The sequence below is a fragment of the Choloepus didactylus genome, chromosome 2 (genome assembly GCF_015220235.1).
Source record: "Choloepus didactylus isolate mChoDid1 chromosome 2, mChoDid1.pri, whole genome shotgun sequence".
Classification (NCBI taxonomy): Eukaryota; Metazoa; Chordata; class Mammalia; order Pilosa; family Megalonychidae; genus Choloepus; species Choloepus didactylus.
This window is the reverse complement of record NC_051308.1, coordinates 213,758,024-213,777,185: the sequence shown is the minus strand read 5'-3', so window position 1 is coordinate 213,777,185 and position 19,162 is coordinate 213,758,024. Positions and strand designations below refer to the sequence as shown.

The 19,162-nt window shown below is 37.4% G+C and overlaps 2 protein-coding genes across 3 annotated transcripts in view; one reads left to right on the top strand and one right to left on the bottom strand.

Moving 5' to 3' along the window:
• Positions 1–481: 481 nt before the first annotated feature.
• LOC119527573 (protein argonaute-3) overlaps positions 482–19,162 on the top strand; it is a 180,672-nt gene continuing 161,991 nt past the window's right edge. For both annotated transcript variants that reach the window (XM_037827736.1, XM_037827735.1), the window contains exon 1: positions 482–614. In XM_037827736.1, the coding sequence (XP_037683664.1) occupies positions 596–614 (19 nt within the window). In that variant the 5' untranslated portion in view covers positions 482–595. The remainder of the gene's footprint in view (positions 615–19,162) is intronic.
• On the bottom strand, positions 18,033–18,782 carry LOC119528199 (14-3-3 protein zeta/delta-like). Its single transcript, XM_037828846.1, has one exon. The coding sequence runs from the start codon at positions 18,765–18,767 to the stop codon at positions 18,033–18,035; it is 735 nt and encodes a 244-aa protein (XP_037684774.1). The 5' UTR covers positions 18,768–18,782.

Genomic DNA, 19,162 nt, shown 5'->3' with positions numbered 1-19,162 from the left:
CTCTCACCAGGCTCGCACAAGGAGTCCAGTCCCTTGGGGTTGTCCCCAGCCGGCACGTCCCAGCGAGGTGGGCTGAAGGGCCGGTCCCGCCCCGCTCGCCGGCTCCCAGGCAAGCCCCGCCGAGCTGCTCCGCCCAGACTCTGCGCCCGCTCCCAGACGTCTCCCCGACGTCCTCCGCGCTGGCCGCGCCCGCACCGACGTCGCTCCAACACAGCTGGGCGAGAGGCGAGGCTTAGACGTCGGACGGGCCGGGCAGCGGAACTGACGCCGGCTAGCTTCCGGGGGCGGACCCCGGGGGAAGTCGGCGGCGCGGCAGTCGTGAAGGAGCAGTGGGAGCGTAAGCATCCGCGGGCGACGCGAGTTCCGGACGGGGCTCCCCTGTCTTTGCCCCACGCTTCTCCTTTCTCTCACCTAGTCCTGTGCTGTCTCCCGACGGCGGCCCTTCCTGACGAGAGCTTTCGGAATACGGTTGCTGAGTAGCCGTCGGCGCCCCCGCCCCAAGGCCGATTGAGGGTGCCTATCGCCCCTTGCGCCGCCTCCTTGCCTTCAGTGGCGGGCGCCGTTCTCGCTCGGAGCACTCCCCCCAGCTCCATGAATGGAAATCGGCTCCGCAGGTGAGTCAGAGCTGCTGGGCCGGGTGGCTGGGGTGTCACCCAGCTGTTGTCCCTAGAGTTGAGCATCGTCGCTCCCTCCATCCCGGCCCAGGTGCGCGAGGTGGCCGCCGTCCGGGCTCCCCCCTCGCCGCTTCCGCCCGGCTCCTCCTCAGACCTCCTCGCAACCCTGCCGCAGTTCTCCGGGGGCCACTGAGTTGGCAAAACTGCCGCGATGGGAAACTGCTTTAAAAATGTAAGCCTTGGATTATCTAGGCGATATTACTCTTTTTATTTCCTAGTCTCCTTTTTTCTTTAGAGTCTAGAAGGGTTTGTCATCGATTTTATTATTCCAGTTGACGATGTCACGCTGTGCGTGTCCTTTACGGGTGTGTGTTCCATAGAGACTCTGGGCTGTGGGCGGCGAGCCACCTCCCTTACCTACCTTTTAAGGTAGTTGTGAAGATACATTGAGATAACGGATGAAGAATAAGTTTGAAGTAGGTATTAAGTGCAGGGTAACATGCAAGATGGCACGTCTTCCATCCCCGAGTTATCTTCTCATGTTTGTGGCAGCGTGGAATATAGTCCCTGGAGGAGCTTGAAAATGTCACACCAGCCTGGATCACTGCTTATGTGAGGAGGAGGATCTTAAAATTACTGGTAGTATATATGTGTGTGTGTGTATACATACATACATACGCATATATACACATATATCTATTTTTTTCCCCATTCTCTTTTACCTAATGAAGTAGTTGTGATATTCCTGGAAATTTGGAATTTAAGGAAAACTGCTTTCTCTCCTGGGGAAAAAAATGCAATCGTGAGAAAATTTACAGTATGGTCAGTACTTATCTTAGAAAAGGAAAAACACTCTTTATGGTTCTAAAGTGATCAACTGGGGAACATAAAATAGGTGTTACATAACGGTTTGCTTACTACATGATTATGCTTGGTATGCTAAATTTGAAAGTAAGTATGCTTTATCCAGAAGATCACAAATATATAAATTAATTTAAAAAATATTGGCGGGAGGGGTGGCTTGTTACCAATGGTATTACAAGTCCTTGAATTTCACACAGCGTTTTGCCTGTTTGTGAGGTGCCTTATATATGATATAAGAAAAACTTATACTGAAGAAACCAGGGACATAAATGGTAATAAAGAGCTTTGTTGATTAAGTTAAGGAGTATAATTGTCAGTAAGCACTTAGAAATTGTGGAAGTGGAATGGGAATGGTATTACAATTTTTGTTACATGGAATTTTCTTTAATCAATTTTTACCATTTCTATTTTGCCTGCTTCATTTTTACCTTCTCCATATATTTTTAAAAATTGAAAGCTTGTCTACATTATGAAGCATTTGTAGACTGTTTCATAGATTTATTATTGATTTATGTATATCAGAAATTGTGTTCTGTTTTTGTTTTTAAATTTTCTGATATACTTAATGTACAAGAAATGTAATGCGTTGGGGCTATAGGTGATTTTTTCCATAATTGTGCTGTTGTGAAGCCTGGAAAACAGAACATGAAAGTTAAACCCTTTATTAATCATCCTAAAACTTTAAAGATATTTCAAAATTTTTTTCTTCACGTTATTTTCTGGGGTTTTCCCCTCTTCGGGTTTTTCATGTGAAATGATGCTCAAATATAATTTGAATATATATATATAGCATGTATATAATTTGAGTCTTAGAAAGTGCTTATGAATTCAAACCACCTTGCCAACTGGTACAACCAGTACAGCTAGCCAAGCACAACTTGTTAATTGCTCCTATGAATTCTTGAGCTACAGATAAATTTTACCTCATTTTTGTGTATGTGCCATTTAACTGTCTTCACATCTGGGGAGGCATAGTTAGATTTATCAACCATATGCTTGGACATCTTGAACCGGGAAGTGTATTCTTCAGTGCAGTTTATACATGATTTGACTGTAATTTAATAACCAGCTCAAGATTGTCATCAGCAAAAACAAAATTTCGTTCTTCCTGAGTCTTAGATATAATTGTTATCTTGCACTTGAAATTGAAAACATAGTTGGGGAAAAATGCTCAACTAAGTTTTAAGACAAGAATTTGACAGATATGATATATTTTGTTTAAAAATTTTTGGATGTAAATGTGCTGTATAATAAGTCTAGTGGGTCAGTATTGCATCTTGGCTCTTCAATTCTTTTGTAAGTTTTTCTTTTTTTGTGGAGACTTTCAGGGATCTTATGATAGGATGTTTTAAATTCTAGTTATTATGTGAACACACAGAAAACTTTATATTAAAGGACATAGAATTACTATACTATATAATTATTTCTCGGCAATCATTGCTCACTAAAAGTTAATATTTGTCTTTTCTTCCCTTTCCCTTTTGCAAGAACTATTTTAAGTGATTTCTAAGAGTGTCCTGTGCTATCTACTGTCTGAACTTTGATTTAACAAAAAAAGCTGGCGTAATTGTTTTTTAATAATAACCAATAGTTTTAACGTCTGTGCCTGTGATTCCTTAGTTAGGGGAAATTCTGATGAAACCCTATTTTATCGGGTTTTATTATAGCCGAACTAAGAGTATATGTTGTGTTTCAAATAGTGGGGGAAGCAGAAATGTTCATTGAGATACCACTTCTACTCAGTAGCTGTTTTTCAAAACTGTACAATTCTAGTCTGTCTTTTTAGGCAAAGTCAGACTGTTGTTTAGGGAGGAAGGAATTTTGCTTATCTATTAGAGGAAGACAAACATTTACCCTAAATTAAGAATATTTAAATCGATTTGACATGTTTTGTAGTTGTCTTACACAACTTTGCAAAAATGAGTAGATTATTTCATTCTTAGTCTTTTAAATTCTGTGGCTGAATTTAGTTGTTTTAATAACTTAACTAACTAATTAATTAATTATTTAATACTAAAAATCAAGAAAAGTAATTTGAGACCCAGTTCCAAAGGAACAAAAGTTGCAAGAATGTGAAGATAGAGCTAAATCAAGTTTGGGATTGCATGAGGCAGATAAAAGTTGAGAATTCAAAATACTAAAATATGTATTGCCATCAGATACTCAGTTTAGTATTTAAAACAATCTTTAATTGTTTTGGAAAATGTTTTTATTATATAATTTTTCTCATTTGTGAGTTTTTATCTTGAAGAAAACATTACAATGCTGCTTTGTTGGAGGGCATGAATTTTGAACCATGATATGGAAAACGTTTTTCTGCAGGTTTACCATTTAAATTGTAGTTTGTGCTGCTCTGGAGTGGCCATTATAACTTTTTTCTAATATTTGCAGCTCTTGGCTGGCAGTGGAACTCAAAAATGTGCAAGATTATTTTTTATTTTTGTTTTAGAATTTAATTCTTCTAGCTGTTTGACAGTGATGGAACACCCCAAGGAAAAAAAAAAAGGAGGCTAGAAACCAACTTTTCTCTTTATAAACAAAGAATTTAAAAGTAAAGGGAAAAAAAAGAATATATATGTATAATTCTCAGATATAATTCTGTTAACATGATGAATTAAAAAAAAAATTATCCATGATTCCATCACCCTAATTATAACCAGTCTTTAAATTTTTAAACCAAATTCCAAACCAATAAATCTATTAGTTAAAAAAATTAATTTAGGAAAGCATTTCTAGATGCTAAAAAAAAAAAAAATATTTTTTTTAAGATTTCTAGATGCAGTTCCTTTGCTGTGTTGGAGAATTTTATGTAATAAGTTGGTAATTTAGAGTTAATTTATATTAGTTTATATTTTCCAAAGGGAACATTGCATTTGTTTGGCTCTATAAGCCTGGCCTGATAGTATGCAAGGAGTCCTCGGTTGCTGTAAAGTTGACATTTCCTGCAAAAATTCTCTGTTTTATATGGAAAAACCCTAGCTCAGAGTAGAATTCTTGCCATATTGTCCTAAGTTGTTGAATTCTTGTTGAATACTATTTGCTTTATAACACACCTATTTTGTTCCACATTGGTTTAAGTATTCTTAAAATACTTAGGTCCACCTGAAAGATGAACTAAGCTAAATATTTTGTTAATCTACTAACAAAATATTTTCTGTTGTAGTGTTTAAACTAGGGTCGTAAAAGTAATTTATAAGTTTTGTTTCTGTTTTTTTTAGGATTGGGAAAAAAATGACCAAAATGACAGTTCTATTTTCAGGAAGGTAAAACTAAAACTAAAAGTATCCTTTCCAGACCTGTTTAGTCTCTGAATGTTGGGATTACCAGACATTCCTATTTCAAATTCAGTTGTCTAGGATACTCAATAGACCCTTATTCTTGGCTCATTAACAAAACAGATGAGAGAAAGAATATTGTGTGGTTTTTTTATGCTGTTAGGATACATGAACAGCCTTTCTGTATTTGGAGTTATTGTGGTTTTCTGCCATTAGCTGTGTTAATATTAATGACTTTCTTTGGGTAGCTACTGCTTAAAAAAAGACTTGAAATTTAACAAAACTTTGTCTCAAAACTAATGCTTTCTCTTATATCTTAATGTGGGCTTTTTGTGGTTTGTTTACAATAAAAAATTTTGTGCATCAGTCTGGAATGTCAGTTTAATGAAACAGTCTGGAAGAATTCTTTGTTTCACATCAGCCGTTTTTTTATGCATCGTTCCCCAACTGTCAAGTTCTTGGGAAATCAGAAGGTATCTATAGAATATAGACATGGGATTTTTTGTATTTCTCATTTGTGGAAGAAATTTCACAAGAAAATGTTCTTAACTTCTTTTGAATCATTACTAATATTTGATGTATTTTAACTGATTTTTAAATCTTCTAACAGTACAAGTTCATTAGTATATCTCTAAATTATAACAAAGGTTAAAAGATAAATTGCAAAATGGCCTTGTACTTAGCTATACAGTTTTTTTTGTTTTGTTTTGTTTTTTTAAAGAAATTTCTTTTGTCCTCTAAGTTAGGACTTGGTCTTTATGTGTGTATTTAACATAAAAGAGGCATTACTCTAAAATTTTTGCTTAGATGCGCATAGTTTTTCAAAAACTACCTTAATTAGAAAATAAACAGTTCTCAAGATTTTTCATAGTCTAAGCCTTCTTGGGTAGTATCCCCTCTTTAAAAGGAAGAAAATGCTTTTAAAATAGTTTTCCTCATACTGCCACCTGAGAAATTTACCCCTCCAAGAGCCTGAATGTTCTATAAGTGATTATTTAGCTTTAGTGAGTATAGTAGTAAACATAGGGAGTATGGTCATACGTGCAGTATGTTGTACAGGTTCATTGAATGAATAGGTAGAAACTTGAATTAGCCTATTGGAGGTTACTAAAGTCCCATGCTGATATTTACTAGTTAACCTTGTGAGCTTAAACTGTATAAACCAAACCATTTTCATTGTATCAGATTTTGAGATCAGCCTTATATATTTATTTTATTTTTCAAAATGGAGATATAGTATTTTCTGATTATAAAAAACACGTGTGTATTATTTTTAAAAAGCAAACAACTCAGGAATGTACAAAATAGAAAGTGAAAATAATATGATCCTATCCACCATATAAAACCATGGTTAATTTTTCCTTGTAAATTTTCCCCAACATTCATCCATCCATCCATCTGTCCATCTGCCCATCATACTGTTTTTAACCTGCTTTTCCTACTCAGTAATATATCATGGACATTGTTTTCCATATCAACATTTTATTTAGCAATATAGTCATTTTTACTGAGTGCTTAGCATTTCCTTTTATCTGTATATTATTTAATCAGTTCTTCACTGATGGTGATTTAGATTTTTTTGTTTTTCATTTTTATGAATAAAACCTTGATAAGTATGCTAGTACATATGTCTTTGCATCCTGGTCCTGTGATTGCTTTAGGATAAATTCCTAGAAGTTGAATCACTGAGAAAAGAAGTTTGTCATGAATATTAAACCCCCAAAGTTTACAATGAAAATCCATAATTTGGTAATAAGCTCTAGTATATGTTGTAGTTGATTTTGATTTTTTTATTGCTTTTTTTATCCATCATATTTACTGTAGGCAGTTATTTAGTTTTGAACTAACAGCTAGTATATATTAGATTGTTAGATCAGTGAACAGTATACATTTGTGTGTGCTTTGAAAATGTATGGTTTTGTGTCTGAAGTTTAGTTTGGGTAGTTGATATTAGCCAGTACTTACTGTAGCTATCAAAGGAAAAGTTTGAGGTGGAGAGAAATTCCAGAAAGTGCTTTGTATTTCTTTATAATTACATTTCAACTCTAGTGGGCAGTATATATATTTGTTAACTGAAATATGCTTTGTTGGAGGTATGATTTGTTGTATTTACAGAATTGTTTCTTCCATTAATTTACTTTAAAATATCTCTTGGATTTTTTAACTTGATGATCATGATATTATAGTTAATAATTGTGGAGTTCTGTTCTATTGCTTATTTATGAACCAGAATTTTGGGTTTCGCCAGGCTTGTGTAAAAAGCATCAGTCAAAATAATGGTAATAGAGAAAAAATTGGCAGTTTGATATAGTGTAAAAGCATGAGTTTTGGAGACAGATTTTGGCTCTGATATTGGGCAGTGCATTTAATCTTCCTTAACCTTAATTACCTTATTTTACTATGGGATGGTAAAAAGACATTAAGTACGCAAAGTCATTTCCTCTCTTCTTAGTTTTAAAAGCATTTTATTATAGAGAATTTTGAATGTATACAAATATACAGAAATCCTACCACCCAGACCCAACAACCATCAATGCTACTTCTCCCGTGTTACTTTGAAGCTAATTCCAGATATAATACCATTTCATTCATAAATATTTAGAAAGTAGCTCTAAAAATATGGACCCTGTAAGTATAGCCACAGTACCATCGTCACAGTAAAAAATAATAGTAATCCCTTCATAGATATCCAGTCACTGTTTAAATTTCTACTTGTCTCAAATATTATATATTTTTTCTTAACAATTTGCCTTTTATTATTTTTGGATGTTTGAATCAGAGTCCAAGTAAGTTCTACACATTGTGATTGATTGATATGTCTTTTAATCAGTTAAGTTTGCTCTCCTCTTTTTTCCTCTGTAATTTATAGGTTGTTTGTCTTTTTCGAGTTTCTCAAAGTCTGGATTTTGCTTGGTGTAGTTTAATGTATTCCTCTGTCCTCTGAATTTCCTGTAAACTGCTAGTGGATCTAAAGATTTGATCAGGTTCAGGCCTTTTTTTTTTTTGTATCTACTCCACTTAGGATATTGTATCCACCACTTCACTGAAATTGTTCTTGTAAGGTCACCAAAGACCTTACTAAATGCAGTAGTCAATTCCTAAATCTTCATTTTATTTGTCTTCTCGACCACATTTAAGTTGCTTCCTTCTTAAAACTTTTTTTTTCCACTTGACTTCTGGGCTACCACTCTCTCCAGGTCCTTCTCCAACCTAATTGGCTATTACTTTTCAGGTTCCTTTGCTGTTTACTCTTCATCTCTGCAATCTCTAAATATTTGTAGTATCCTAGGGCATGGTATTCTTCTGTCTCCGTATCACAGACTGGGTGATCTCCTTTGACTCACTGGTTTTAAATTCCACTTACACGCTGAGGGCACCCACATTTATATCTCCAGCCTGGACTTCTCCCCTGAACTCCACACTTATCTAACTTCCTACTGGACACCTTACTTATATAGACATCTCAAACTTAATATGTCCTAAAAATTCTCTTCATTTCCTTTACACACCCACTCCTGTCTCTAAATCTTCCCTATCTTAGTAAATGACAGTACTATTCTTCTACTTGCTTAGACCAAAACACTTTGAGAGCTCTTTTTCATGCATCATTAGCAATTCTGCCAGGTCTACCTTCTAAATATATTCCACATCACTTCCCCAGCTACCACGCTAGCCCTATTAACCTTTGCCTGGGCAGTTAAATAGCCTACTAATTGTTCTTCCTGCTGCCTTATACCTGTACATTTAATTTACCATACAGCAACCAGAATGATTCTTTCAAAATTTAAGCCTGATAATAACACATCTTGACTCAGAACCCTCTGTTGGTATCTCATCTTTCAGAATAAAATCCAAAGACCTCACGATGGCTTACAAAGCCCTGTATGATCAGATCCTCCATTATCTCTGTGCTTGTCTCCTACCATTCTCTTCCTTGCTCACTCTGCTCTAGGTATAGTGGGCTCTTTGCTGTTCATCAAACACACCAGGCAACTTCTGCTTTTTCCTTTATACTTGCTTTTCCTTCTGTCTGGAATGCTCTTCTAGATATCCACATAACTGGCTCCCTCATTTCCTTGGTTTCTGCTCACTTGTCACCCTGTCAGACAGGACTTCTTTGACAGCCCTATCTAAAATGGCTACTTATCCTGTTCTACCCTGTTTTTTTCTTCATAGCACTATTACTATCTGACTGGCAAAACAAAACAAAACAAAAAACAATATGACCACCCCTCCTATCCCCCCCCCCCCATAAAAGCTCCATGAACACCATTTCTTTTTTCTCTTCACTGCTGTTTCACCTGAGCCCAAACAGTGCTTGGCAGTCCGTAAATATTTGAATGAATAAATGAGTCAATGCATTGTAGGCTTTCAGCAATTGTTAGTTCATAGTATAATGCAGTGGTTAAAAATGCAGGCTCTGAAATCAGACTGCCTATTTGCAAATCCTGGCTTTGCTGCTTCCAAACTATAACCTGAGCAAGATAATTAACCTCCTTGTACTTCACTTTCCTCAGTATAACACCTGGCTCAAAAGAGATGTTGTAAGAATTAAATCATCTAATGTATGTCATATATTCAACACTGCATACATGTTAACTGTTGTTGTTAATGTTATGTTCCTTGAATATTACGATGGGCTATCTTCCAGTGTATTGTGAGCTACTTAAACAAAGTAACTGTGACTTATTAATCTATGTATGTTTAGTAACTTGAATATAGTAATTGTTTAATAAATAGATTAAATAAATGTCCCTCTATTTTTTATTTCTTTTTAAGTGTCTGTGTGCATTGCATTTCATAAGAAAATAGGGGGGATATAGAACAATAAAATATTATTTCTAAGCCAGTCTTGATAGAAATCACATATAGGAAAAAACCACATAAAGTGATGTTTAATAAAAATTTTTATTGCAATGCTTAATCCTAGAAAGAATAAGAAAGAGCAAACTGGTGATACACACATGCCAGTTTGACAGTAAATATCAAGTCACACATGTTTCTTTTTAGACACTTTGACCTGGCAATTCTACTTCTGAAATTTTCCCGAGGAAAAAGTTCTATGTGCCAATTCCCCTCTCCACCTTCCCAATTAGAAGAGTAGAGCTTGATGTGGGGAAATGCAGTTAGCATATTGTAGATGCTTATTAATATTTATTGAATAGCTATTTTTTATGACATCTGGAAGATATAGGTGGATTTATCTCATTTTAAAGACAAGACAACTGAGATGTAAAAGGTTATTACTTTCCCATGGTCATAGAGCATAGTAATTAGATCTGGAATTTGAATGCATGTCTGAATGTACTTTAGTTGAATTGATTAACTTAATTTAGTTACTCCTTTATCACTTAATCTATGTATCTATGGTAATTTGAATGTAGTAATTGTTCAGTAAATAGAATGAATAAATGCCCTCTCTCTGTTTTGTTTTTGTTTTTTTTTTTTTTTTGAAGTGTCTGTGGGGTCAGTGAGTTCCCTAAGATAATGGGAGGGATATAAAACAATACAATATTTTAAAATAATTTTTAAATTAGTTAATAATTTTAATAATTAAAAATTAATTTTGATAAAATTTAGTTTTTAAGCAAAAAGGGAGATTTATTGACTTGTGGAATCCAAGGAGGTTTGAATAATGACAGGAAGGGCAGGTTTGCAGCTGGGCCTGCCTCTGGAACATTTGGAATCAGGAACTCATGGTATCAGACTACTCCATCTCTTACTTCAACTTCTCTGTACGTGTAGTTTCCATTTTCTTTTACTGTTGACTGGCTTTTTCCACACATTGGGACACCTGGCTTTCAACAGCTATTGCATCTCACAACTCTAACTATTGGAGAGAAAAATGCTTAGGTACCAAGGTAAAATAAACAAACATAAAGTACTGAGGGAAGAACTCATTACTCTGTCTTGGATATGGTGTCCATTCCTGGACCAGTCAATTATGGGGTCAAGGTCATGTAGGAACACAGCAATTCTGGTAGTATTCATTTAATTGAGAGGGGGTGCAGCTTCCAAGAGAAGAGCAAGTAGTTGGATAGGTGTGGTTGTACTCAGCATACAATTCCATGAATTTCTACTACAACCCCTTGTGTTTCAATATTTATAATAGTGAAAAATTGGAAGCAAGCTAAATATCCTCCAGTGGAGCTTGGGCAAATGTGATTCATTCACTCTGGATTATTACATAACCATTAAAATTATGATTATGAAGACCTTAGTGGTACAAAAATGTTATGATCGTATGTTAAGTGGAAGCAATATAAAATTTTATATACTGTCTTTGCTACTGTGAGAATTGAAAATGTAGTAGAAGTAACTCCGATTGCTTAGGTAGAAACTTATGTTACTTTAATGGGGTCACTGTAGTTCAGAGTCTGGTCCCTGACTTTCCAGATTCTGACCCTTGTTTTATCAGAGCATCCAGAGCTAATCATTGTCATGAGGGATTGATTGATGGTAACCATATTCACAAGAGACTAATGTATAAATCATAAGCCAATTTAATATTATTAAACATTATTTTCAGGGCATTGAGAATGCTCATATTGGCTAGTCAGCAACTTATCTTTCTCAAGCAGTCTGTATGGTCTATATGAAAATCAGAATGTTGCTCTGTGATCATTGAATCAGAACAAGGGGAGTTACATGATAAGCTCTTAAGCATTAAGGATGGAAATATGAATCACTCACAGTCTCTGTCCTTAGATTATTCATAGCCTGTATGAAGACACAGGTAGTTAAATAGCTATAGAATTTTCTCTGTTGACAGCAGGTATTTTCTTAGACTTGGAATTCCCACTGAAGAAAACTTAAAAATCTGGATAAATAGAGGAAGGATGAATTTGTTCCTGAAAATCAGACATTCTGCATGACAACCACTAATTAGGAGACTCTTATTATTTCAAATGAGAAAAATGATAATGTGTTAGATACCAACCTAACCTCAGCTAATTTCTAAAAATGTAACCAAAACACATTAAAATACCTATTATATGTAACAAAATACCATGTTGGTATAGAATGTGCTTAAAAATATCCTTCGTGATCACTGCATAGTTAATGTTATTTATAAAGAGTTGCTTTGTGATTAGTACATGGCTTTTTTTTAACACTAGTAGCATTCAAGAAGGAGGCTTTTAAAAACATATATGTGATCTCTGATATTATACCGATTGTATTTGAATATAACTTGAGACTTCTGCACAATTTTTTTTAAACAAGTATTGGGGCTTTTTTATTGTTTTGTTTGTTTTTTTAATTTTTATTTATTTTTTTAAATTGAGATTGTTCGCAAACCATACAATTATCCAAAGATCCAAAGTGTACAATCAATTGCCCATGGTACCATCATACAGCTGTGCATCCATTACCACAATTAATTTTTTTTTCAATTTTTAGAACATTTTCATTACTCCAGAAAAGAAATAAAGACAAAAAAAGGAAACTCAAATCCTCCCATACCCCTAACCACCCCCCCTCCATTATTGATTCATAGTTTTGGTCTAGTACATTTGTTACTGTTGATGAAAGAATGTTAAAATACTACTAACTGTAGTATATAGTTTGCAATAGGTATATTTTTTTCCTATATGACCCTCTATTATTAACTTCTAGTTATAGTGTCATACATTTGCTCTAGTTCATGAGAGAGACTTCTAATATTTGTACAGTTAATCACGGACATTGTCCACCACAAGATTCACTGTTTTATACATTCTCAGCTTTTAACCTCCATCTTTCCTTCTGGTGACATACATGACTCAGCTTACCCTTTCCACCACATTCACAGACCATTCAGCACTGTTACTCATTCTCACAACATGCTACTGTCACCTCTGACCACTTCCAAACACTTAAGTTACTCTAGTTGAACATTCTGCTCATAATAAGCAACTGCTCCCCATTCTTTAGCCCCGTTCTATATCCTGGTAACTTACATTTCATGTCTACGAGTTTACATATTATAACTAGTTCATATCAGTGAGACCCTGCAGTATTTGTCCTTATATGTCTATCTTATTTCACTCAATATTGGTGCCCTCAAGGTTTCGTCATCAAGCCATTTTTTTTAAGATGGTTTTGTTCAAACACCATACATTCCATCCTAAGTAAACAATCAGTGGTTCCCTGTGTAGTCACGTATTTATGTATTCACCACCATCACCACTATCTATATAAGGCCATCTTCATTTCTTCCACAAATAAGGAGGAAGAGTCAAAGAAGGTAATGAGACAAAAGAAAAAAAAAGAAAACAACAACAAACAAACATGACAGCTAGGAAGCAACAAAAGGAAAACTAGCATTAAACCAAAGTAGAATAAAGAGTCAGACAATATCACAATGCTGGGTCCCATACCCCTCCCCTGTGTACCCCCCCCCCCCATATGCATTTAGCTTCTGTATATTGCCTTTGTTACATTAAAGGAAGCATAATACAATGTTTCTGTTAATTATAGTCTCTAGTTTGCATTGTTGTATTTTTCCCCCGTCCCACCCTATTTTTAACATCTTGCAATGTTGACATTCGTTCTCCCTCGTGTAAAAACATATTTGTAACTTTTATCACAATTGTTGAGCACCCTAGGTTCCAATGAGTTATACAGTCCCAGTCTTTATCTTTCCTTTCCTTCTGGTGTCCCACATGCTCCTAACCTTCCTCTTTCAACCACACTCACAGTCATCTTTGTTCAGTGTACCTACATTGCTGTGCTACCATCTCCCAAAATTGTGTTCCAAACCTCTCACTCCTGTCTTTTCCATTCTGTCTGTAGTGCTCCCTTTAGTGTTTCCTGTAGAGCAGGTATCTTGTTCACAAACTGTGTCATTGTTGGTTTGTCAGATAATATTTTAAGCTCTGCCTCATATTTGAAGGACAGTTTTGCCGGATACAGGATTCTTGGTCGGAGGTTTTTCTTTTTTAGTATCTTAAATATATCATCCCACTTCCTTCTTGCCTCCATGGTTTCTGTTGAGAAATCTGCATATAGTGTTATCAAGCTTCCTTTGTATGTGATGGATTGGTTTTTTCTTGCTGCTTTCATAATTCTTTATCTTTGACGTTTGATAATCTGATTATTAAGTGTCTTGGCATAGACCTATTCAGATCTATTCTGTTTGGGGTACGCTGCGCTTCTTGAGTCAGTAATTTTATGTCTTTCATAAGAGATGGGAAATTTTTGTTGATTATTTCCTCTATTATTGCTTCTGCCCCTGTTCTAGTTTGCTAATGTTGCAGAATGCAAAACACCAGAGATGGATTGGCTTTTATAAAAAGGGGGTTTATTTGGCTGCACAGTTACAGTCTTAAGGCCATAGAGTGTCCAAGGTAACACATCAGTAATTGGGTACCTTCATGGAGGATGGCCAATGGCATCTGGAAAACCTCTGTTAGTTGGGAAGGCATGTGGCTGGCATCTGCTCCAACGTTCTGGTTTCAAAATGGCTTTCTCCCAGAACGTTCCTCTCTAGCAAGCTTGCTCCTCTTCAGAATGTCACTCACAGCTGCTCTGAGTTCCTTCTCTTTGAGTCAGCTCATTTATATGGCTCCACTGATCAAGTCCCACCCTGAATGGGTGGGGCCATGCCTCCATGGGAATATCTCATCAGAGTCATCACCCACAGCTGGGTGGGGCACATTCCAAGCAAATCTAATCAGCACCAAAACGTCTGCCCCACAAGACTGCATCAAAGATAATGGCGTTTGGGCGGCACAATACATTCAAACTGGCACAGCCCCTTTTCCCTTCTCTTCTCCTTCTGAAACACCCATGACACATACATTCCTGTGTTTTGTGTTGTCCTTAAATTCTCAGAGACGTTGCTTATATTTTTCCATTTTTTTCTCTATCTGTTCTTTTGTGTGTAGGCTTTCAGCTGTCTTGTTCTCCAGTTCCTGAGTGTTTTCTTCTGCCTCTTGAGATCTGCTGTTGTATGTCTCCATTGTGTCTTTCATCTCTTGTGTTGTGCCTTTCATTTCCAGGCACAGTTGTTTTTTTTAACTTTCAATTTCTACCTTATGGATGCCCAGTGTTTTCATTGTCCACTTCATCTCTTTTGCCATATCTTCCCTAAACTTTTTGAATTGATTTAGTGTTAGTTGTTTCAATTCCTGTATCTCAGTTGAAGTGTAAGTTTTTTTCCTTTGACTGGGCCATAACTTTGTTTTTCTTAGTGTAGGTTGTAGTTTTCTGTTGTCTAGGGATCTGGTTTCCTTGGTTACCCCAGTCAGGTTTTCCCAGACTGGAACTGGCTCAGGTTTCAGAGGGAGGGAATAGTATCAGGCCTCCCTGAGGGTGTGTCTTAGAAGAAGATTGATACACCCTTTGAGGCCTCAAGCCACTGTGCTTTTCTGCCCAGCAGGTGGCGCCTGTCAGCCTATAGCTCCAGACTGGTGTAAGAAGATGTGACCCGTGGCTGTTTTCCCCCAGGCTCTGGGGTCTAGTTTGAATGGAAGGCAGGTAGTAGAGCTTGGAACCACTTCTTTCCTCTTAGGGAAGATACACCCCCTGGGGAGATATCATTTGCATTTGAAGAGTCTCTCTGACTCTGCTATCTCCACCCTTGTCTGGGTCATAGCACTGGGAACTGAAAATGGCTTAGGCTTTCTCTACTGAGCTGAAAAAGGGACAGAAAGCCCCCCTTCATAGCCAGTCCACAGCCACCCTCAGTTTCACCTGTCGACCAGAGATAGCACCTGGTCTTCTGTGCTCCCGTTCCCTCCCAGAGAGGTCAGTCATCAGCAAAAGCCTCTTTCTGCTTGTTGGGGATTCATAGCTTGTGTTGAGTAGTCAATATTTGTTTATTAAAACCGAGGTTGGAGCTGTGCTGAGGTATATTCGCTTGTTCAGAGAGTGCTGCTCTCTAGCACAGCAAGGCTTTGCAGTTTGGGCTGCCGTGGGGGAGGGGCTGTCAGCTTGGGTCCGCAGTTTTTACTTAAAGATTTTCTGCTGTGATCTTGGGCATTCTTCCCAATCCAGGTTGGTGTATGATGTGTGGACAGTCACATTTGTCCCCCAGGAGTTATTCCAGATTATTTAGTAGTTGTTCCTGGTTGTTTATTAGTTGTTCCAGGGGGACTAACTAGCTTCCACTCCTCTATATGCTGCCATCTTTTTCTGACCTCAAATATTGAGTTTTGAGGACACAGTATAATTCTTTGTTGTATAGAATAATTTGAGCTGATAGGAACATAAAATGGTACAGCTGCTGTGGAAAGCAATTATATGGTTTCCTCAGAAAATTAAATATAGCATTACCATATGACCAGCAATCCCACTACTAGGTATATACCCCAAGGAATTGAAAGCAGGGACTCATACAGAGACTGGTACACCAATGTTCATAGCAGAATTATTCACAGTGGCTAAAAGGTAGTAACAAGCCAAGTGTCAATCAACAAAAGAATGGCTAAACAAAATGTGGTATATACATACAATGGAATATTATTCAGCTCTAAAAAGGAGTGACGTTCTGATACATGCTACAACTTGGGTTAACCTTGAAAACATTAAGCTAAATGAAAGAAGCCAGATACAAAAGGACACATATATGACTCAACTTTATATGAAATATCTAGAATAGGTAAATTCATAGAGATAAAGTAGATTAGAGGTTACCAGGGTCTGAGGGGAGGCAGGGGAGAGTGGGGGAATTATTGCTTAAAGGGTATAGCATTTCTGTTTAGAGTGATGAAAAATATTGGAAATAGATAATGGTGGTAGTTATATAACATTGTGGATGTAATTAATGCCACTGAATTGCACGCTAAAAAATGGTTAAAATGGGAAATTTTGTTACATATTGTGCCAATTTGAACATATTATGTCCCCCAAATGCCATTATCTTTGATGTAATCTTGTATGGGCAGACGTTATCAGGGTTGATCAGATTGTAATTCTTTGAGTGTTTCTTTGGAATGCACCCCACCCAGCTGAGGGTGATGACTTTGACTGGATAATTTCCATGGAGGTGTTGCTCCACCCATCCAGGGTGGGTTTAAGTTGATCAGTGGAGCCATATAAATGAGCTGACATAACAGAAGGAACTCAGTGCAGCTGTGAGTGACATTTTGAAGAGGAGCAAGCTTGCTGGAGAGGAATGTCCTGGGAGAAAGCCATTTTGAAACCAGAACTTTGGAGCAGACACCAGCCACGTGCCTTCCCAGCTAACAGAGGTTTTCCAGACACCATTGGCCATCCTCCAGTGAAGGTACCCAATTACTGATGTGTTACCTTGGACACTTTGTGGCCTTAAGTTTGTAACTGTGTAGCCAAATAAACCCCCTTTTTATAAAAGCCAATCCGTCTCTGGTGTTTCGCATTCCTCAGCATTAGCAAACTAGAACACATATATATTTTACCACAGTGAAATTAAAAATAAAATAATTTGAAAAGTATTACTGAGAGATGTTTAAACATATTCTGAGAAGTTTAGGTATTAAAAACCAAGAGGCTATTTTAGGGAAAAGGATGTTCTGTGGGATGTGCCTGTGATTACCAGGTCAAAAAAAAATTTATTTTATATTTTGAAGTAAATTCAAAGTTATGGGAACAGTTGCAAAAACAATAGTAACCCCATACACAGAACTCCATCATACCCTGAGCCCCCTCCCCCAATAGCCCAGTCCACCAACTTTAACATGCAGTCACATTGCTATTTCTTTGCCTCCCTCTCTCCCTCCCTCCCTGTCATCCATCATCTATTGCTCTGTCTTCTGAACATATGAGAGCTAGCTGCTCAAACCCTTGAACAAACACTATAATTCACATATACACTTCCCATGAACAAGAACATTCTTTTATGCAATCCCATTAAGCACAGCTAAGAAGTACAAGAGATTCAACAATGATACAGAGCTTACATTCTATATTTCCTTTTCCTTATGTCTCAACTGTGTCCCTTTGAGCCTCCTGTCCTCCATCCTCTGATTCCATCCAGGTTCATCCTTGGCATTCTATTGTCATCTATTTAGACTGTCTTTTTTTTTTTTTTTTTTTTTCAGTTGTGGAAACATAATATACAGCCTGAATCTTCCCATTCCACCCCCTCCCTAGCATTCCATTAGTGGGATTAATCACCTTTAGAATGGTGTAATGTTCTTTCCCACCATCAATTACTAGAAATTTCCCTTCACCTCAAACAGCAACCCTACACTCATTTCTTAACTCCCCATTGCCCCTTCCCCCATTTCTCTTAACCCATACTCTACTTTTCATCTCTGTGGTCATATTCTCTGATAATTGCTTTGTGTTTACTGTGGGGATTAAAATTAACCTCTTAAATCCATAACAGTCTTGCTTCAGCTTCATCTCCTTGGGTATCCGATGTCCACAATGTCAAGTTGTCTCTCAGTAATTGCATTATTAGCGTGCTGTCTTTGTATGACTCTTCACTTAATGTATCAAGTTCAGCAATGGCTTCATCAAAAGCTGTCTTTGCAAGAGAGCAGGCTTTCTCTGGGGAGTTCAGAATCTCATAATAGAACACAGAAAAGTTAAGGGCTAGACCCAATCTGATAGGATGCGTAGGTTGCATTTCCTTTTTGCTGATTTCAAATGCTTCTTGGTATGCTTGTTGTGACTGATCCATAATCCCTTTCTTGTCATCACCAGCAGCAACCTCAGCCAAGTAGCGATAGTAGTCTCCTTTCATTTTCAAATAGAAGACTTTGCTCTCTGCTTGTGAGGCATTGGGGATCAAGAACTTTTCCAAAAGAGACAGTACATCGTTGCAGATATCTCTGAGCTCGGTCTCAATTTTCTCTCTGTATTCTCGAGCCATCTGCTGTTTTTTCTCAGCACCTTCCGTCTTTTGCTCAATACTTGAGACGACCCTCCAAGATGACCTACGAGCTCCTACAACATTTTTATAAGCAACTGAGAGAAGATTCCTCTCCTCATTGGATAATTCAGCTCCTTGCTCAGTTACAGACTTCATGCAAGCTGCCATGTCATCATATCGCTCAGCCTGCTCGGCCAGTTTGGCCTTCTGCACCAGCTCATTTTTATCCATGACTTGATGTTCTGTATCTGGAGTAGGAGGCGGCGGACACACCGGGCTCGGCAGTCTCTGGGTGGCGGCCGCAGCGAGGCTGAGACTCTGTCCGTGGATCTAGCTGCTCACAGGCTACAGCCGCTCCGCAGACATGGGGTTTCCCCAGAGTCTTTTTAATTTGGCCAACAGTTTCTTTTATTTCCATAAGATCTTCTATTTTTTTTATTTACTCTTGCAATGTCTTCTTTATGCTCTTCTAGGGTCTTCTTTATGTCGCTTATACCCTGGGCCATGGTCTTCTTGATGTCCTTTAAATCCTTTGCCATGTTTTCATTCCTCGATTGTAGTTCTTTGATTAATTCTGCCAAGTACTGAGTGTCTTCCGATATCTTGATTTGTGTGTTTGGAGTTGG

Excerpts from the sequence above, each read along its gene's own strand:
- LOC119528199 (XM_037828846.1), bottom strand. The coding sequence starts at position 18,767 with ATGGATAAAAATGAGCTGGTGCAGAAGGCCAAACTGGCCGAGCAGGCT.